General features: G+C 37.8%; 1 protein-coding gene across 1 annotated transcript in view; it reads right to left on the minus strand.

Annotated features, from left to right (window-relative positions):
* The window catches only part of LOC121458931 (semaphorin-3D-like), a 185034-nt gene that overhangs the window by 47663 nt on the left and 114646 nt on the right, over positions 1 to 22725 (minus strand). Inside the window, exons 6-8 of the mRNA XM_041668359.1 lie at positions 16799 to 16892; positions 14245 to 14373; positions 3557 to 3699 (exon numbers count right to left, since the gene is read on the minus strand). Coding sequence (XP_041524293.1) covers positions 3557 to 3699; positions 14245 to 14373; positions 16799 to 16892 — 366 coding nt within the window. The remainder of the gene's footprint in view (positions 1 to 3556; positions 3700 to 14244; positions 14374 to 16798; positions 16893 to 22725) is intronic.

The following is a 22725-nucleotide window of genomic DNA, read 5'->3' on the forward strand; positions in this document are numbered from 1 at the left end:
GAGATGCCACAGAGCCCCGGGCTTACACTTTTAAGTAGGTTAATATGCTAACACATTCCAGAGCCACATCAGCTGCAGAAGTCCCAATATAACATCTATGCTGTTTCCTCTCTCATCAGGGAATGCACCAGTTTGGATTTGTCAAGACCCCTGCCTTGTCTTCTAAAACCCAGTTACCAAGAATATAGGAGTGCTTATCTGTATGACAAGTGCCATCTAGAATGATATTGCCTATGAGGTGGTTATCACGTGATGAGGTCAATACCATTTTGGGAATGGGAACAAGGATGCACTGTAAATTCAGTTCTTCATCTTCAAAGCCATATTTCAACATGTGACCACATACTGCATTAATACTGCAGATAAGAACAAGACCATGGTCATGAACTGCACTTATCTGTACCAATCTACCAATGAGATACCAATAAGATATGTACAAACGGATTCTCTTTGAAATATCTCCTAAATGATCCTTCATGTCTTTTTTCATACTATATTGGATAAAACAGACTTCCTACTCACAAGTATTTCTCAATCCAGATGCATTCTTCCATTGTGGGCTAAATATATTCATCTTGCCCCTCTGTACCTCAAATATAGAATAACTCATTATTGCCTAGGGTCATGTTCTCAGTTGCTAACATGGAAACAAGACTTCTTATCACCTAATTTCCAACAAAGACATTGGTCCCCTGACACATGCTTTGAATTTTTAATACAAGATTCCAGCATCCTGTGAGCAAGATCTGCCCTGACAAAGGCTAATTGGAATGCTTGGCCTCTCTTCCTCCATGTAGTGTGGTCGTGTTCACACTAGAGAATTCATTTTACTCATTCCCTTCATATGATGCTTTCAAACGTCACTGATAGCTTAGAGGTCTCATATGTCGTAGTTATATCATCCCACTTTATGAGTGTCTTTTATATATTTTCCCTCAATGTAATTTAGATTTATTTTTAAAAAAGAATAACAGCTTGGTATCAGCAGTGTCTGTGTGTTCTAGGGAAGTCATATTTTGATGCTATTGGTGAAATATTCAAATATAAGGCATACATGGGTTATAATATTGAACATATCAGCCCTTCCCTTGGACAATCTTTAATCTCTTTGGGTGTTCAGAAAGAGAGAGCAAGAGAGAAGAGAAGAGACAGTAAGAGAGTAAAAGGGTAGTCTATTACCAAAACCTCTTACCAATAATTTTATGACAAATAAGTCAAGAAAACAGATTTCCCAGGTAAATATAACACCAATTTTTAAAGTTGAATATTAAAAGGGGCAGAATTTTTTTAAACTGTCAACAGTTCCATTCCGTGTCAAATTATTAGTTAAATATGAAAGCAAACAATGGCAGCAAGAACAAAACCTTTGTGTTTCCAAATACAGACTGTGGGAAAATGTGAGCTGAACTGGCAGGCTAAAGGACTGCCACTATAACAGAATAAAACCTGGGAATGTCAGAGGGCTTCCACAGCCTACTAGGAGATCTTCCTTCTATACTAATTTCTTACAATTATCACACTCAATTTTGTTTCACAATAAAGATATATTGTTTTCTTATTGCGTGACAAAAAATGTAGAGAAATAAATATCAAGACATTTTTGAAATAAGGGAAATAAAACAAAAAGAATAAATTGCAAATAATGCCAGAATTCGTTTATGTGAAAACAACATAAAAAGTAATGGTGACTATGAGTTGGATGTGCAGTAATTAAATTGTGAACAAAGAACTTAGAACCAGATTTCATGGACATTTGACCAATAGATTATGGCTATACCGTGAGCAGTTTTAAGATGTCACACAGGTAAAAGAACAATTAAGAGACTCATCTCTTTTCACACTAAGTGAAAAGTCTCTCCTTCGTTTCTCATCCATCATATCTTTATTTGATCTCATGATTTGATAGAACACAATCTTACTGTGTATTCTCAGAGGTTTTTGAGTTGGGTAAACTCCTTTCCTGCTTTTTTCCTGCCTTTTCCTTTCTGCAGGAATTTTCTCACAGCTTAAAAAGAACATTCCATGGGTAATGGTTGAAATTCTAACCACAGTTTCTACATAGATATTTATAGATATGACAAAGGCTGAGGTATTCATCTACCTTTATGATTCATTTATACCAGAATAAAATCTTTACTTTGTTAGAAATAAATTTCAGTCTAATGGATTATAGCCATTAAGTAATAAGCATTGAACTCCCCACAAACAGCGCACTTGTCATACACTGTTTTCAAAAGGACTCATGAAACGCATTTAGTGCTTGTAATCCCCCTTTGACACATTTAACAAACCTCACTTATACAAAGTGTCAGTCTACTGTTTGGCTCTCAGGGTCATTATACCATTGTTATGTGGCATGCTTCAGTACACTGACATACTAAGAGCACTCCGGGCATGGCCATTCATTCCTAGCAGGAGGCTTTAAAAGACGACTACAGATTTTTGGACTCTGAGAGAATGAGGATGCCTTTTAAACAATCTGTCCCCTCTGGGGTAAAAAGGATCAGTGGGAGGAACAGCATTATTGGCTAGGATGGTACATAAAGAATGGTCTGGCCTCAAAAGTCGGCTTCATTCAAAAGGTATGTTGTCATTAGCAATTTCAAGTGTGGTGATGGTTTGTATTCCTGCTCCTAGAACGGTTCAGAAGCCTGAGGGTACAGAATGCAACAAAAAGTGACAAGCTTAGATGGAAGAAAATGAAAAGTTTAAGACCAGAGAAATATTGCTGAAGAAGGTATTTATTAACTTAATAGCTCTTGTTCATCACTGATTTATGTCTCGTCGGGAAAGTTCTTCCAGCAGAGGCAAATCCAGGGAGAATGCATACATTCAGACATCAAGGGTTTGGCTCCAGTACTTTCTCAATTCTGTAAAGTCCATAGCCAATCAACTAAAAGCCTTGATGGAACAAAATGTAACTCTCCAAAGCAGTTTATGTGGTCAGTATAATTTATATAAAATGGCAATATTCAGATTCAATTGGTTTTTTTTAAATAAACATTTTATGCTTTTAGTTATCTTTTATTCTTCATTTTTCTCTCAGAACTTAATCTAGATTAATAGCATAGGAAGTATTTAATATAATAAAATAGAACTGTATTTCAAACTCAATTGGTCCAAACAAAAGGCATGGTTGTTATATGTGTGGTGTATATTTGTAAAAATACAGACATGATTTTGTTAGTGTGTAAGTTACTCTAGTGATTATTCAAATTGAGTTGAGATGATCTAATGTAACATGGAAACATTTTCCCTCTGGGGATCACGACAGTGAGTGGTCTTATTGGTAAGAGCATTGAATGGCGCTGAACATCAGCAGAGAACCAACAATCTGCAAGACCAGGGAGGTAGATAAGAACCAAAAATCAGATTGGAAAATAACTTGCTTTTGCTTTTCAAAGATGCATCTCAAAAATCACCCATGTATAGGAGTGTGAAGTGTGAACTAATTTTCAACTTTATCAATAATGCATGGCCTCCTTCCCTTCAATACTGAAGACATATTACTTCATGCACAAAGACATGGTTCTTAAGAAAAATAAATGAATCTTGCCTTACAAACTCTCCCAACTCTTGAAAGAATGCTTCTGTCAGATGTACTGCCTTCCTGGGATGATTCCCGAAAGAAGAAATATATTTTATCATCATCTGGATTATACGTGTCTGGAATGGGGAATGTTCCAATAAACTTTGCTCCTGTTTGGAAAATAAAGAGAGTTGAAAGTTAAAACAATAAGATAATCCAGCCAGAATCAACTCTGGGACCACTATATGTGAAAAATTAGCAGAATTTTCAGAAAGTGATCTGAGCGTAGCATTCAGGAAACAAGATGTGCAGATCAACATGGTCAGTGTGGGTGTAAGTGGCAGCAGAAAGAGCGGCTGAGCACGTCAGGAGTGGCTGAGAAAGTGTCTGGGGGATCCAACTATCAGTGATTTCTACTAAATCAGTCTCCAGCCATATAATCACAGGGATATATATATATATATATATATATATATATATATATATATATATTCTGAGAAATGCTTTATTCAATGATTTCATCATTACTCTGCAAAAACCATAGAAGTTAACTACAGGAATATAACAGGCCATGATGTCAGTAGGCAACACAATCTTAAGAGACTGCATTGTATGTAGAGTATACATGACCAAATGAAGCGCAGACGACTCACCTTCAAAGTCTTTTTCCATCTAGCAATGCTGTGATTTTATGTCCTCTTTATCACAAGACTACTCCTTTATCGTAACCATGTGATTTCAGTAAACTGAGGGAAACCTGAAATGTCATCGATCATGAAAACTGTGGTATTCTTTATTACACTGTGTGAAATTCATGGGAGGTGGAATGAAAATAACCAATACTGCTTAAATTCTTTCCAGCACATGCCCTGGAGATTCTCTTTCTGGGTTTATATCTTAATGGTGATATCAGGCAATTTTGTAGACATGGTCTTAGTCAAAATTCCAAGAGACTAGTTATGTGTTAGTATTTTTACATATAATAGGAGGCTTCTAATGTTATTTGTCTGGTAGAATCTATTAGTAGGTTAGTATATATGAAAGCACTGAGCAACTGCGAGTGCCTGATGTTCAATCAACATGAGTTGTAGTTAGTCCTAGCAGTGCTACTTTGTATTAGCAGGTACTCTGAAGCCAAAGGCTGGAAAATCACAAGTACAAGACATCCATAGTGATTTCCGGGCCTTCCTTTGCTATTTAGTGAGAATCTGTCTCCAAAATAGAAAACACAAAAAGGACTGGAGACACCTTGGTAGTAATGGAGGGTTTAAGCATGCGTTAAGTTTGGGTCCCATCACCAGGAGAGATCTCATCAATAAAGCAGTTCTTAAACAAAATCGCAAACCAAGGAAAAGGTCAGTGGGATTTGTTAAGGTGACAATAGTGAGTTTGGTGACTGCCCTGTTATGAGCCCCTGTGGCTCGGACACCTGAGCGCATCATGTACTTGTAGAAATGACATAAAGTTATTCAAAGTTAACAAAGCCTGCCTGTCCTGACCCAGAAAGCCATCCCTCATATATGGCCAGTGACAAAGTATTGCAGCATAAAAGGGGAAAAAAAAACCCAAAACAACAAAACCCTTTGTACTACTTCCAAGTCAGATAAAGTTTCCTAATGACTTGCTTAGATAAAGAATTGGTCAGTTCATGTTGTTGTTTGGTGTAACTGTAAGGCTGCCTGATAACACATCCTTACTTTGTTCAGAAACAATGCTTTGAATAAAAGCAAAGAAAATGAATACGGCTCTTGAGAAACAGAGGAAGCAGTTGAGTTCAACAGAATATATTAGGCATCTGCGGCAATCAAGACACTAAACGTTCAGGTTACAGAAGAAAGGAGATAGAACATCACATTGTTCTGGATCCTTTCTGTCCAAGGCTATGATTTCTATGCATCTTGGGAGTTCTGAAAAAAAAAAAACATCCTCCAGAAAATGGATGGCAAGTGATCAAAGGTCCCATAAAGTAGGCTTCTGCATACAGTATGGCACATACCTCTAATCCCAGCACTTTGTACGTAGAGGTGGGTCAGGATTTCAAGACCAAATATTGGCTCAAAACAAAACACACAGGCACACACTCAGGTCAACGCAATCACATGTACATTATTGTGTGCTCATGGAGCAATGAGTAGTTTTCAGCCCAGCCTTCCCTAACCATCTATTAGTCTCCTATTCCATCTCTTTATTTAGGCAAAGAGAAGAGAGAAATGCCTACACAAACATCTCCTTATTCCATATTCTTTCCCAGTGGATTCTTAAATTCCTCAAAATCCACCTTTGGTCAAGACTCAGAAAAAAACCTGAAAGTTATTTTTAGAAAAACACACAAGACTTGAAAATTTTACTCTTCAAATTATCTTAAATTGGCAAGGCTTCATCATCTTTATTTCCACTCAGGATTTGGACCTCCCCACTACTAGACACACATTCTAGATGCTGATGAATCACAATTGATTTTAGACCCTGGAAAAAGTAAAAACAGTCCCTTTTACTAGCTAAACTCTTCTGACTTGTTATTTAAATATATATATATATATTTAATATATACATTATATAAATGTATGTAAGTTTACTTTAAAGACACATCACAGATAGGTATCATTCAGGGCATCTCCGATTTCAACACAGAGGACGTGGGGGTCGTTTCTGCCTTAATTGCAAGTTTAAGGTCGATTTAATTACAAAAACCCTGTTTAAAACAAGCACTCAAACAAACAAACAAACAAGCATACTGGAAATCATCATAGTGTTTTCCTCTATCTGTGGAATTATATGTATCAAAATAAATAATTACTTGTAATCCCAAGGACTTCTAAGATAAAATTGTGATTAATCAATAAGAACTGACTTCAGTTTTCATTTGGAGTAGGTTAATATTTGCATATATAATGACATGTCTATGAGAACCAATTCTCATGTTCCAGTTGCTTTAAAAGAAGTATCAATAGTCGGCAGTAGTGGCATATGGCTTTAATCCCAGCACGCTGGAAGCAGAGACAGATGGATCTCTGTGGGATCGATACCAGCCAGGTCTACAGATTGAGTTCCAGGACAACCAGATTGTTTTGCAGAGAAACTCTGCATCAAAAATAAGAATATAATAATAAAAAGAGCACCAATACGAAAAATGATAGCATTCTTAAAGACATAGAGCTGGGGATTGATAACAAGCTAAAGAATGCTTTAACAGTCTTTAATACAATGCTGCCAAACTAGATGAAAATTCCCAGTTATAGTTTAGAATCATGGACATTAAAAGAAAGCAAGCCCTTGTGAGATGCGTTTACAAGCCGTTAACATGGATATGAGTTCTGTAGATGGAGAAAGAGAATAGCTCCACCTACTGTTAGCCCATGCCTAATGATGAAGATGTATGACTGGATGACAGAGACCAAGGATTGACTAAGTAAATATTTAGTACTTAGAATGAGCTCAAAGGGGGCTAAGACAAATGATTTGGAAATCCTCGGAATATGATTGGCCCTCTTCATTTAGATAAGTGCAGGATCTTAAACAAGACATTAGTGGGAACATCGTAGACTGCAGCACTGAAAAGCAAAGCAGGAAAAGTTACACATGTATTGTAGTGACTCCTGAAATGATACTGTTTTCATGTCTATGGAACTGACATGTTTATTTCTTAATATTAATTACATTCTATTTCATTCTATTCTAATTTATTATGTGCATGGGCATTTTGATAGCATACATCTGTGCACCATTTGCATGCATACTGCACACAGAGGCCAGAAGATGTCTCGGGTGCCCTGGAAATGAAGTTACCTTTGCTTGTGAGCTATTTAATACGTACTGCTAGGATTTGAACCTGAATTCTTTGAAAGAGCAGTCAGTGATCGTTATTGCTATGCCATCTCTCTAATTCATCTACATAAATTTACAATGAAAATTCCGAATCATGAGATATTACTTTACTTTACATTCTTTCCAGGTGTGGTGCTATGCACTTTTAATCCCAGTAGTCATATATAGGAGATGTGGAGGTAGGAAGAGACAGGAGGATCTCTGTACGTTTGGGGCCAACCTGGCCTACATAAAGATTTTTGAGACAGCCAGGGTTGTATAATGAGACTGTGTCAAAACAAAACAAAATAAGAACAAACTAAACAAACAAACAAACAAAACACCTCTGAAAATTTACAATCCTTTCTCTAGAAAGATGATGAAGACTCCATAATTACAAACTAGAGTGAACCCTCTAGTGAAAAATAAATTACTTAATTCTAAAACGTTTTTGAAGAGGGGCCTATGGGAATGCGGGAGAATGATTTCCTGAGCTGATCTGAGACAGTTGATGGTCACTTTATTTACAGAAACTAACTGTATGTAAAGAAGAGTAGTAAGCAGAGGAAGTTCTAAAGGAAGTACAGGCAACTGGGCCATGTTGAGGTGGGCTGCAGGCATGCACCGGGCAACCTCTGTGAAAATGAAAATCAGCATGTAGCTTCTGCCGGAGAGCACCCCAGAGATGACCAACAGGTAGAGTGTGACAGCAGCCCACACTTCAGGAATGTGTATGACACCAATGGAGGAGATTAGGATAGCATTGTAAGGACTGATGCTTTAACTGTGAGATAACATATAACAGGCAACATGCATGACTCTGTGTTAGTCAGTCATCACTGATTTTTACTTCGTTTTTAAATGTGGTTCTTTTATAGGTCTTGGAAGAAGATTGTTTTTGAGGGGAATGGTGGGAAAGTCTAAGCCAAATGTTTATTATATGAAGAAATCTAATTACAGAAAAGAAGTTTGAGTATCAAGTAGTACTCTGTTCTGTGATTTAAACAATAAACATCCTTACAAGCTAAAAATAAATACAAGTTTTGAGAATAGGGCCTTTCTTTCCTGTAGATTACACTGAGGTTCTGTCTTAGAGCACTGTTGTTAGCATTTTATGATAGAAATTCTTTCCTGATTGGCTGCCAAATTTGGGTTAAAAATAGCTATCATTTAATTAGTGCAAGGCTGTTGAATTCAACAATTTAAAATCATAGCAATAGACACCTGGGCTTTATTATAGCACAGCCCCACCCTCTGGCATTTAAAACATATGGCCTCACAGGGACAGTTTGAAACTATGCATTTTCACAACTGAACTTCTAGCATGACACCCCAAGATACTGCCAATTGAAGATGAGAAAGCCTCAGTCTTCAGAACACAACATTTTTCTTTCTCCCACAGGCCTCTTTTGCACAGGGTGATCATACCTACCCCTGTACTTAGTACTTAGCTGATAGTGATTTTTTGAATTGCTTTTTGTTTCTTCTTCCAGTTGTTTTAACTTCTCTTTCCATGTGGGAGAATTTACAGACAACAGAGAGTCTCAACAGAAACTTTAAATCAAAACCCCCTCTAATATGGTAAAAATGAAAATTTAAAACAAAAGTTCCCAGCTACTCCAGAAAGCAAACAAAAACACATGCATCCAAGGTTCATTAGTTGTTCCCATCTTCCAAATGGTGACATTCTTTCATCCCACCCTGAGATTCTAACTAAAGCTCAACCCTGTTTGAGCAACCACCCTGTCTTGTCCTTGAGTCCGTGTCTTGGTATTTAAAGATTATGATGTATTTAAAGGTTGTGTTGATGGGGAATGTGTCAGTTTGGACTTTACCTAGAACAGCCCAAAGGCTTTCCGTTTTGTTATTTCTGTATTCTGATAGCTCAAGAAGGAGGGAGCTTCAGATGGCAATGAAGAACTCAGCTCTGAGGAGTCATGCCTCTTGAGTCACAAAAAAGGGCTTGATCCTCAGAGAGTAGCGGTCCTACATGAGTCTTAACAGACAAAGAGAGAGATTAGCTGTTCTCATTCTGGCTGCTGCCAAGTGGGGCACAGGACACAACATGGTATGCATTTAAAAACGTCAAACTCCAAAAGCTGTCTAGCAGCTAAAATCTACTAAAGAAAATCCATGATAATTATGCTAGCAACAATTGTTCAGCATATATCTTCACAACTAAATACACAGTGAGTATTCCAATTCCTCTTTATATTTTACTTACTCTAAATGTTGTACCAGGTTTAAAAGAATTTAACTTATCACGTGCCTGTAAAAATGTGGGAATTTGAACTGAAAATGGAAGCAAGCACAAAAAGCAAACCTTGATATATGAAGTAAATGATACGCTAATATAACGACACAAACAGAAGTGGAAGCCGCAGTTAGCACGGAGCTGACTACTTGATAATAGATTATTCATATCTTCCTTCAACCCAACAATACATTGTAAACCTCAACACCAGGTTTTATATCCATATACAATGCAAATAATGAATAAAATTCACAAATACATTGCAGTATGTAATTGTAGGATATTGTATTGTACAAATACTAATAAGCAATGATAATTTAAACCAGAAATTTGAAAGATATCTGTGCCCTGATGGAAATTTTTTATGTTTGGACTCCTCAAAATGATTTTGTTCTCCAGTTGATATGGACATTGAACTAATGATATATGGTTGAAATAATAAGGAAGCAAATTTATTAGTCCTAGCGATTGAGCCTAGATTCTGGTGTATGGAGGATCTACTGCTACTGAGGAGCATGCTCTGCTCTGTCTGATTTTTATTAATACTACTTTAAATTGAAATCTCTACTGGTGGCCAGTGTTTATCATACTGGTGTCTGAATCTTATATAGGGTAGTCCATGGCTCTAGCTGTGCCAGATCCAGAGTTAAATCAGAAATGGTTTTCATTCCCGTAGCTACTATAAGAAGTCCATGTCCTAATTTAGAACAAACTAATAGACCTGGATACTACCCTCTGCCCACTGCATCTCAATTTGTGAAGTATAAGGCTAAGAAAATGATTTCTAAGTTAACATCCATTCCATCAACTAGCACAGTTCATCTGTGTTCTGATCTTTACACTTCTACCTCAGCCAGAAAACCCCACTAACCTTTGTCTTTGGGCCATGTTCTTAATGTGTGTACAAAATGGACATTTTTCATGACAGAGGATAGAAATGTTTCTTGAAAGCCAATATTTTGCCTTCACTCATCAGTTCTCTCCTCATTATTAGGAATGTTCCATTGTTTCTGCAATTTCTTCCTTTGCTCTGATCTGAGTTCCATGGACCAAGGAGTCTTGACTGGATCTCTGGAAGCAGTGGACTGATTTCACTCTGCTTTTCTTCCCTCAGCAAATGTTTGACCTGCTGTTCAGTGCAGCCCACACTCTGGTGGTCTCCCTCACTGCTGATCTAAACACATGCTCCCAGTCAGTTTTAACCTTAGCTGCCAGACCCACATCCTCCATTTGCTATAGCCCCACATGCAACTGGAATATGAAGACACTATGAAAACATGGGCTCCTGCTTGTGCACTTAAGCTTCTGTCATACACATTGGAAATATTTTATCATTCGGAGCTGGACAGATATATTCTAGTTGAACTTACTCGAACTTTCTAGCTATGTATCCAAGTATATGACTTCTAACATCTCCCTGAAAAGTAAGAAGCAAATAATAATTTTCTCAAGACTATGTCAATAAACAGAATTAAACAGATCATGTCTAACGTGTATGGTATCTTAAAAAAATGAAAAGGGAGAGATGAAACTGAGGTAAAATAGTAAACAATCAAATAGGGCAATAAAATCTCTATGAGGCAATGAAGCTTATTGGAGGACCCGTGGGCACAGAAAGATCAAGGTTAATAGCAGGTTTAAAGGAAGTAGAGTTGCTTACTGACAGATTAGATAAAGGAACTGAAGGGGAGAAAAGGATCACAGATAAGCACAAGGCAAATAGGTGGAGGAAGTTAAGAAAACCAAGACAGATAACATCAGGAAGCTGGCACTGAGGGGCAGTTCAAATGGAAAAGCAATGTATTAAAATATTACTTGCAGATATTTAGATAAATTAAAGTGAAAGGTCATTGAAGAACCAAAACCCAGAGCAAGTATGATGGTTAATCTGGATTGATATCTTGGTGGGATAAAAATACAGTTCCAGGAAACAGCACATAAAAAAACGGTGATCATTAGGCAGGATAGACGAGAACGAAGGAAAAAAGTAGTGTGGTGGTAAATAGTTTAAATGTTGAAGAGTCATGGGGAGAAGCAAAGAATTACGCTTTCTGTCCTGCCTCCTACTTCTCCCACTTTCAGGAGTGATGATAAGCGTGGTGGGTATTCTATTAAATTCAGCATGTGTGTGAGCCTTGCACGGGAGTCCCTGGGAATAACTTGCCTGATGCCTTATAAGTAAACAAAGGTTTAAATTAAGAGAAACTTTGGACCAAGTCCTCACATAAGTGATAGTAAAGATTTAAGAGCAGGTGCTTATGTTCAAAGAAAACAGGGTCATTTGTTTGTTTTTATGTGGTGGGTGGATGTGTAAGGCGATGCATTGAAGAATGGAAGGGTGACAGAAGCATATGGAAATGTCCTGGCAAACCAAGTATTTTGGTCACTTTGATTATTAACCAGTAAATATTGTCTTGATTAACTTTCCATGTGTGTAAGCTATCCTAATTCTTAATAACTTAGCTAAATGTATTCCATTGACACTTCTACCATACCTCTTTCTACTATCTTCATTGTCTTACTTCTTTGGCCTCTGTCTTAAACAACCTGTGCACTTTGGATTCTCCTATTTACAAGCAATTGTTGTCCCTCTCACGTCTTCTGTGCAGCAAGCAAACTTTCCCGTTCTGCTAACTATTGCTACCTGTTTCTTTCTTTCTTTGTGTGTGTGTGTGTGTGTGTGTGTGTGTGTTAAACAGCTTTAATCTCGGTCCTTGTGGCTTCTCGGCACAGTAAGAAATATTGCACATGATCAACATGCTTTGTTCTGGGAATGAGGACAATGGAAGGGGGAAAATCACCTTCTGAGAAAGAACAACCCAAATTGGGAGGGCACAGGGGTGGGGAAAATCCTCCCCATGCCTGTGGCAAAGTGCAGGAGCCCCCCACCCCAAACAAACCTGAGTCCAGCCCCTCTGGATAAGTTACTTCTGTTTCTAATCCCTCTCATCTGTTTTTTTTTTCTCTCAGTGAACTGATCTTCATACCCACACCACTGTCTTTTGATCTTTAGTGTATTACTAATTAATGTTAAGAACACACACACACACACACACACACACACACACACACACAAACACTTTCCTGATTAAATAGTAGACATCAATAACTTGCCTCGAATTCACGGGAATGTTTTCAGCCTCCTTGTTCACTACCCTGACACGCCATGATTAGCACACATTCCTTGTCCCTGGGGTCAGCCACCTTCGCCTGTCTGTCTATGTAGGACCATTGTGTGGAGAAACACACTGTATGAAAAAGACTTGGAGGTTGTTTATTGGGGAACTGTCAGGCCATTTGAAAGGTGTCTCATTGTGTATTTCTAGTCAAATAGCAATAACAATAATAGCGTCTAGGCAAATGAAAATGGCATAGATAGACTTCTTTATGGACATGTCATGATGAAGAATGACTTGACTATCTCCTAGCAAACTTTCTATTTGAGGACATTTGCCATTCCTAAGTAGATGTAATTTCATTTCAAACCCAGAGAATATTTACATAAGCAGGTGTCAAAGGGGGCAATCTACAAAGTTACTCTCAAATCAAGTAATTCCAAAACCCATTAGCTTTTAGGAAATTTTTCTTTTGGTCACTTTGCAAATCACTTGACCATGTAAACAAACTGATTTACAGGTTTTGACAGAAGGAATGTTTTTTAAAAGAGTCTTTCCTTTTGTTTTTATTGTCACTGTTCAAAAATCACTCAGAGATAAGAAGATAGGAGCTGAGAATGTCCGGCTTGGCTTCCTTAGCTAGACTCAATACTTTTGGAATGGTAAATGTGATCTGACTGTTTAAATAAAATTGTGGGCTATTTCCCCCAACACATGAAGAATAGTAAGCCAGTGGGTGAAATAGTTGTAATAGTTCTTTAAGTAAACACATGAATTCTTCAGGGATTTTTTTCCCTGCTTTTAAAGCCACAAATAGCTTATAAAACTTGAATAAAATTATAATAAGACAAATCAATAACATTATCAATATTTTACCATTTTGGAGTGCTGTTATAAATCAAAACATATATTTTAGCAGCAGAAGCAATTGAACTATTAACCTCGTCTAGGCTGACACATAAGAAAGGGAGAATGCTAATTACTCTGATCTATACAGAGTGCATACAGTTATTAAAACATATATAATTTTAGGGGGCAATTGAAACACAGAAAAGGATTTAGCATGCTATCTATTCCTTTCCATTGAGCTAATAAGCTTCATCATCAAAACACAGAGCCCAGGTTGCCAGCATCAAGCCCAGTTCTCTTGCTGATGGATTGTGAGGCCATGATCAAATCACTCAACTTTTCACACCTACACTTTACACATTTTTAAAAATAAAGTGTTAAAATGATAGTCTCTCAAATGTCATTGTGAACCTTTAAAAATTAACACGTTTATTATAACATAAGGACTGCCAAGGATATAGTATGTGGTAAATACCACCTACTCACACACACACACAGATGCACACACACACACACACACACACATGACATACATACTTTCAGATTTGTCTAATTTGCGGTGAAATCATTTCAAATGTATTTTTAAATGCCATATGAATCAACTCTCCCTAAACACATCTGAATGCATAATAATGAGCTCCTAATTTTTCCAAAAGCAAAGTCAGAACAAACAGAAGAGAAACATCACTAACCATTGAGCCAGTAGTGTTCTGAAATGTCAGTTCTGATGTAATGGTGGTCCTGGGTCAGCCCAAGGGACCTCGTGAATGCAGTGTCCTTGCCAAGGAAATCAGACGCTGTTCCAGAGTAGAGGTACTCGTCTGCAAGGAGGAAAGCAAACAGGACGGCTAAGACATAGAAGCGGAGGTCCGCACAGGATACAGCGGGCCACACAACACACAAGTGGACGGATTAACACTAGAACACGTGCTTCGTACATTTTTCAGATGTTGAAGAACATGCTTAGATGGGGAGATAACTCAACTAACTGATAAGCAGAGACTGAATATCCAAAAAGACCAAGAACTTCTGATTTGACAGGGGTACATACATCGACTTCTCTTTGGATATCCTCCAGCGTTTATCTACAATAAGCAGCTAAATATCATATTCAGGAGTTCATTTTTGTAGCAACTGTCACAGTATTAAAAATTAAATGCCAAAATAAGAACGGATGGCCCAATTAGTATTTACTTAAGTGACACAACCTCAGCATCCACAGCTTTTCCTTGTCCAGCCCCTGCTGAAAGGGAGTTTTCAACGCTGACATCACTCCTTGTAATTATAACATGTTGCATTCCTTGAGATGACCATGTCTCTAAAGCTCTGATAAACAAAGGGAAGATTGTCCGCTTGCTGCATCCTAAACTTTTGGTTCTATATGAAATGAAGTGAATGTTTCATTAAAGGGAGAAAAAGGAAAAATAGAAACAAGAGGAAAAGAGGGGAGAGGGGAAAGGATAGCATAGGAGATGGAATCAGGGAGAGGCTGCAGAAGGTGAGGAGGAGGAGGAGAGAGGAAGCACAGAAACAGAGGAGTAGAAGAAGAAAGAACAGGAACCGAGGGAGAGAGATAAGGAGGGGCAAGTGTGAGTGGGTTTAAGGGTCAATGTCCTCTGTTTGTACTGCTTGTCAGAGCACTGGGGAGGAGGCAGGAAGGAGGCTGTCCCTGCAGCTGATATGTTGTACTTCTAAGAGCTAAAACCCTGCTATTTCAGGAGACTTTTACAGGAAACTTCATCAGGTTACACCCAAAATATAGTAAAAATGGCTCATCTGTATAGATCATTTGAGTTTCTTATGTAACCCTACAATGGATAAAAACAATATCGTCATGGAAATATGACTTATTTTTCAAAGCTGTCTTCAAAAGCCTCTCTGCATGTGCAATGATGGAAACACTTTCAAGATCCTTTGCTTAAGGTCCTCTTGGGACGATTCAACCTAAATGTCAGTGGCCAAAGGCTAAAGAAAAAAAGCAAAACAAAACAAAAGGCTCAAGTGAAACCCAAGGACATAAGGTTGTCGCAGGGAGTACGTCATCTCCACCACTGGACACTTTTCCAACATGTCAGATAAATGTCAATTTTTATTGTGAAATAAAAAATTTAAAATACGGAGGAAAAATGATAATGCCAATAAGGATCTGAAGAGAAACCTAAGAGAAAAGGAAACAATATAATAATATGCCATTTGAAATATATATATAGTTATAGTTATAATTATACTTCAAGCATAGCAATATTTGACAAAGTGTGTTTTAGCCGAAATTTTGAACTAAATATTCAGGTTTAAAAATAGTCATGATTGTTTCTAGAGTATACACAGATAACAGATTTCTAAGAGGAGTAAACCATATCCACAATGTGCTTTTGTTTTTAAGACTACATCAGTATAGCTTAACAGATGAAAATCACTGTGACATCTATTGAGAAGAAATGAACATGGGTTGCATAATTTCAAAACACTCACTCACTTCAAAGCAAATTCCTGGTTGTAACCATGTGGAAAATACAATGGCATGGTGCTTCACTCTTATCATTTACTCAGACATTTGATAGAGGAGGTATATGTGAAGAGACTAAAGCCACGAACCAACCAGAGAAAGGCTTATATAGTGTTTAAGATTCACGGATCCTGCTGATGTTCTTCGGAGCATGATTCAAATCACACAGCATCTTTTCTATAAGAATTTAAGATATATACAAAGCCAGACAGGGCTACATGTGTGTGAGAGAAAAAGAATAAAAGAAAGAAGAAAGAAAGAAAGAAAGAAAGAAAGGAAGGAAAGAAAGAAGAGAAAAAGATCTGCAAATTATATGAAATATGAGAGAAAAAATGCTTAGACATTATATAGCTGTATTCTGTAGCTTGATGCATTGTTTATTCATTACCTACTTAGGAATTGCTTTATGTGACACTCTTCCTGAGTATATACAGATCAAAACTGAGTATTAGAAAATCCCAGGTAAGTAAAAGTTTTTTGAAACAATGAAGTGTGATATTTGCATTAGAGGGAGTTCAGTCAGACATTTGTGTAAAAAGCCCCTGTGCAGACATGAAGGAATTCTGTCTCCTCACTCACTTCACGGGTGACGATGCTCCTATAGAGAGACTGGCACCAACCAACATGTGGGGAAGGGCTAATCCGAAATTATCTTCAATTCAGTCAGAAAATGTGGTTTAGTCTACACAGGCCTTTTCAGAAAGTCACTTAGACATAAGCCTTGTTTGCACTGATCTTACCTGTCATTACTGAAGCAAAAGGCTGCTGAGGATCAAAGGGACATTTCAGTCTGCCAGACTCCAAGCTGTGCATGTCTAGTTTAAATATGAGTTCCTGTGGTAAGAAACACAATGACGTTTTCAAATGTATCTCGGTCAGCAAGAACAGAGAAGATAAGAATTGGTTCCCATTCATTAACTCAATAGAAATGTACTGAGCACACAGCACACGCATCGTGCTGGGACTTAACTCTTTCGGCACCGTTTCATCCTGCAAGACTCCATGCCAAGTTTTGTTTCCTGTTTCCAAAGAGATTCATTAAGTGTTCAGGCTGAAGGAACACTTACTCAAAATTCATTTTACCTGCTCAACTGTCAGTAAAAATACAACACAGAATACCAGTATTTTCAAAGATTAATCAGTTTCCCTCCTGGGTGCATTGGGTATGTGTGTGTCTGTTTTAGTGTGTGTGTGTGTGTGTGTGTGTGTGTGTGTGTACATATTCATGATGGTGCTTGCACTCTTGTGTGGTCATGAATGTAGAGGCCAGACGTTATTTTAGGTGTCTTCCTTAGTTGCCGTCCACATCAGTTTTTTAGGCAGGGTTTCCCATTGAATGTGGAGCTCAGCGATTTGGCTGGAGCGGCTGGCCAGCAAACTCAGCTATCATACTCTCCATTTGGTCAGTGCTGGATTACAGACGTGAGCAGCATTTGTGCCGTATGCACCTTGTAGGAACCTGAGCTTAGATCTTCATGCTTTTACAACAAAAACTTTACTGGCCGAGCCATATCCTCAGCACAGGTTTAATAATTTACTTAGGCTAATAAAATCAGAACTTATCTCACTATTTAAACCTCTCTCTCTCTCTCTCTCTCTCTCTCTCTGTGTGTGTGTGTGTGTGTGTGTGTGTGTGTGTTTGTGTGTGTACATGTGTATGACTGTATGTTCCATAGAGCAATATGTGTGGAGGTCAGAGGATAATCTCAGAGGCCAGACGTCATCTCTCACCTTGTCTGAGACAGGGCATGGACCATGAGCTTTGGAGGATACTCTTGTCTCCATTTCAAATCTCCCATAAAGAAGCCCTGAGATTACAGAGCTTCTGTGCCTGGCTACATGGGGGTCCTGGAGACCTGAACACCATTCTTCATACTTGTATAGTGATAATGTTTACCTAGGTAGTCATTTCCCAGTCTCCAAAATAATATTTAAGAAATAAATTTGCTCCCTGGCATGGTGGTGCACACCTCTGCGACTGGTACCTGGGAGGTGGAGGCAAGAAAATCAGGAGGTCTGAGCCACCTCTTGATCACAGAGAATTTTATAATACTCTGTCCAGAAACAAAATCAAACTAACTTGTCTCAAAACAAACAAAAAACAATCAACCCCCCCCGCAAGAATTTGCTTTGTAATATGTGCATTTCAGGATGATAATTACTGTTAGTTTAACTAAATATTTTTATGATACCAAATTATCTAAGACTGCTGACTTTTACAAATGCTTAATGGCATAAAAGTGTTCTCAAATCGACAGTGAATTTTCAGAGATGTTAGCAAGTGTGGGGGAAAAATCCTGTTGTAGTATTTTTGCTATTGTGAAAACACTACTCATGGAAGACACATAGTTATTTTGGCGGAAGCTTTTGTTTTATAATAGTGGCCACAGACAGAATGACATTGGCAGACTTTTGATATTCAGAAGAAAAATCATCGTATGTAGAACGTTTCAAGAAAAATGCGCATGCATAATGAACACAACCCCATGCTCCCTAGTGTCCGGTAACAATGACAACACCACCATCCAGCAGCTAGGGAGATGACTCAGCCTGTGTAGTCAGAGACACCCAAACTGCAAGCATTGTGGGAGCATATCATTGTTACAGCAGGTCACTCTTACATCAAGAAAGAAACACACACTGCTATTTCAGTGAAAAAAAGCAATGAAATGAAAGGGACAGAAGACACCAGGTTAATTCCTGAATTATGTTTTCATTTTTTTTTGAGAGCTCTTCCTCTTCTTTTGAACAAGGCTAATAGGAACTATTGTCTCACCCAAAAGTAGCTGCAGCAATTTCAATGACACTGGCTAGCAATTGCTATCTAATAAATTACAACAGGCATGCTTTAATGCAAATAATGACATGTAATAGTTGAAAGAGTATTAATGAAGATATGGGCACTTGCTCACATCGTCTACTGAATAACCACCCCAAATCAGCAGTGGAACTACGCTAATAAACCCAGCTTTGCTTATGGAAACATCAGGGCAGAAGGGCTATGTACTTGGCTATTGCTAGTAACTAATACAGTCTCATGGATTTAAAAATTTCCTGGATGCATAGTCAAAAGTGATCATGAGATATGATCAGACCCGACAGCCTTTCTCTGAGGTCACCTGAGGAAAAGGGAGAGTGACATAGTTAAATGTCCCAGCAAGAATGCACTTCTGCTTCCCAGCTGTGACTAGGGAGTGCCTGCGGGACAGGGGAAGACTGCAGATAGTGGCCATCCCAGATGTTTACTCATCATTAAAAGCACATCATTTTCCACTGGCTAAACAGACCGATTTACTGTAATCTCTTCGAGAAGTACACGGCAAGGGAGCAAGTCTTTCCAAACCAACTCCAAGAAGAGAAAATGATATTAACTGATGAATTAATGCTTTTTTTCCAAGACTACATGGTTTGCACGAGATTCTCAGTTTCTAACTGCCATTTTGTAGGATATACTTCTCACAATCCATTTAATTTAATTAATTATGAAAATGCACCTCTTTGGACTGCACAGACAGAAATAATGTTAGCTGCTGGAAGAGGACTCTGTCAAGAGGGCTCAATGGCACGAAGGTTGCAAAGCTTGACAAGAGTGCTTTCCTCAGCGCTCACATAATGGAAAGACCCAGCCCTTACCCCTAACGTTGACCTTTGACCTCTACACATGCTCCACAGTACATAAGTGGCACAAAACCCTGCCCACTCACAGAGATTTAAATGCAATTAAATATTTAAAGAAAAAAAAAACACTGTTAAGGAAGTAAACAGATAATAGGCTCACAGGAAATGATTAAATATCAGCATACACCCATTTGAAGATGAGCTGTTTCACCCAAAAGGGGCATCCTTTATTTCCAATTTCCTTTACTTCTTTCCTTTTTTCCTTTTTTCCTTCCTTCCTCCCTCCCTCCTTCCCTCCCTCCCTCCCTCCCTCCCTTCCTTCCTTTCTTTTCTTTCTTTCCCTCTTTCTCTTATTCTTTCTTTGTGTCTTTCCTCTCTCTCTCTCTCTCTCTCTCCTTGTTTCTTTCCTGTTTTTAAAATTGAAGCTGATTTTATAACCTGGAACTACATATGGAGTCCTGACTAGTTTTGAAGCCCTCTGACCCTCCTACCTTTATCTCCCCAACTACTAGTATTATAGGTGTACACCACAATGCAAGGCAAACACAGATAACAGATAGTCATTAAAACATTCTATATGTTATAGAACATCAATATAATTTTATGTACTATATATTAGGATATACTTATAGTAATCCATGTTATTTCACAAATTGCATATATATGCATATACATGTAATAATTTTATCTATAGCATTTTTTTTAAAGAAAAGCCAGAACATGACATTATGACACAAGAAATCTCCAAAGATGTCTCTGTGTTCATTTCTGTTGGCTATCTTCTGCTGGGCATGAAGCCTACCCTTAAGAGTAGTTTGTTTTCTCAGTGAAACTCCCTTGGAGGAAACTAAATTTTCCTTTGCAAGTGGTTATCAATTGGAGATAGCTTCTGGGTTATGGATGCAGTCAAGTGTCCATTTCTCTTTTCAGCTGTAGGAGCTAGCTTAATTGGTGCAAATCTGTGCAAGTCTTGGCTACCTCAGTCTCTGTGAGATCATATGTGCTGGATGATGTTGTCAATAACTTTTATTTGATACTTAAAATAACTCTCTATTCACTTGCCCTTTTTGTTATCACATGCTACTGAATCAACAAAATCTACCATGTGCACAAAGCTATGGAGCTGGTAAACAGTGAAACTTGAGTCTTGAAATTACTCTTTGAAGCTGTTGACAGCTGCCTTGACCTCTCTTCTGAGGTAAGAGCTACAGTAAGCCCCTTGGAGCAACATGGTTAAATGCAGTATGTGCAATTACTAACTCAGCACTTTCCCCAGAAGCTTGTTACAGTTCTTATAGCACTAAATAGTGTTACCTTCCCATCCCTTCCAACTCCTTAGTGTTCATCTTAACTTTCCCTTTCTTCCTTTCATTGTGCCAGACACTGACTGGCTGGCCCCAGTGGGGGTTTTCCTCTAGCCCTTTGCATACATTCTTCTCTCTTCTCATTTTCTCTCCAAGTAAGCTGGTCTATTTGAAATGGAAAGGGTCTGTAAACTTCTATAAATAAAATGTCTTGAAATGAATTATACATAAACATAGTGAGCCATAATGAAGCAGGTTGCCTGTTCTCCAGATCAGCTCAATGTACCGAGTCTCTATCCCTCTACTCTCAACATGCTTTTATTCTGAAAACTCGTAAATTGGACTGCCTGGACCTTCTTGATAAGTCTCTGGCTAAGTAATTAGCTCTATCCAAATTCCCTTCAAGGGAGCTTGACTTTAAGAGTTACGGAGCACCGTTTGCTTCCCTGGCAGGTTGTGAATTTGGCCTTTAGCCTTAGGCCTAAATCTACACACAAGTTGTGGTGTGCTCATATAATTATACCCTTTGCTACTGTTATATATTGCCCTTCATCCGAGCCAGGCTACAGAGCATTACACTGGCAACGAAGAATGATAGATTCCGTTGCCAACTCTCCGAGGGGTTCAGAATTGAACTGTCATGGTTGCTTTACTTTCAAGCAGTTGAGTCAAGGCTAGTTAGACAGTTGGTTAGAGGAGTCTGGTTAGTTAGGCTGGTTAGACAGTCGGTTAGAGAAGTCTGGTTAGTTAGGCTGGTTAGATGCATGGGTTAGAGAAGAAAATCTGTCTGGCCAAAGTTGTAGGTTTGACCTGGGCATGCATTCGCTAAGTTAAGATAAAGAAACCTTTTTTGTAAGCCCAGATTTTGCTCTCAAGCACAAAGACTGAAAATGCATACAGTTATACACAGGAAATACATGCATAAGCATGAGAATAGTGCCTACAAAGAAACAATATAGAATACACGACCAAAGCTCAACTGGTCATGATGGCTTTGGACAGACACTGTCTTGGTTCAGCTCATTGCTGTCCTGATTATGAAAGACCAAGAAAAATCATTTTCACTAACTTGTATATTAGGGATTACGATGGCTCTAATCTCTGTTGCTAAAATTCCAAAGTGTAAAAAAATGCATGCAGTACACATGCCAATCTATGACACTTGAAAAAAATTATTTTGGTTGAAATTCTGAAATCTGCATGCTTCTCATTTATTAGAAATGCTCATCAATAGTTGGAATAAATTAATCTTAACTAAATACATCTTTTATTTCCATCCCAATAGTTTAGCCCAGAAAATTCAATGACTTCAGTGTGAGTGAATGTTTACATAAAACCAAGAAAACTACTGATATTCATTTAAAGTCCATTGTTAACACATATATCAGCTAGTACATATCTCAAGAACATTTTTTATAATTATTTATAATATATAATAACACTATAAGATCATATGTGTAAAATGTATTTTCATAGCATTGTAATTTATAAACATATGTGTAAATGTGTATACAAATACTATTAGAAGGAAAACTGAAAGCACATGTGTTGTTCATAAAAACAATTGTTTATAATAGTTTATATTGCAAATTTTACTTCTCTCATTAAAACAGGTTTGATAGAAAACAGTATAATTTATAAAATGTTTAGAAACATGAACTCATGTTATATTTACTTAGACATGTATAATTTGTGCTGTAGACATTGTAGTAAATTACATTTTCTATTGTTTCATATTGTCAGGG

The sequence above is a fragment of the Microtus oregoni genome, unplaced genomic scaffold (assembly GCF_018167655.1).
Source record: "Microtus oregoni isolate MIOR12 unplaced genomic scaffold, Mior012 000018F_ref0000195, whole genome shotgun sequence".
Lineage (NCBI taxonomy): Eukaryota > Metazoa > Chordata > Mammalia > Rodentia > Cricetidae > Microtus > Microtus oregoni.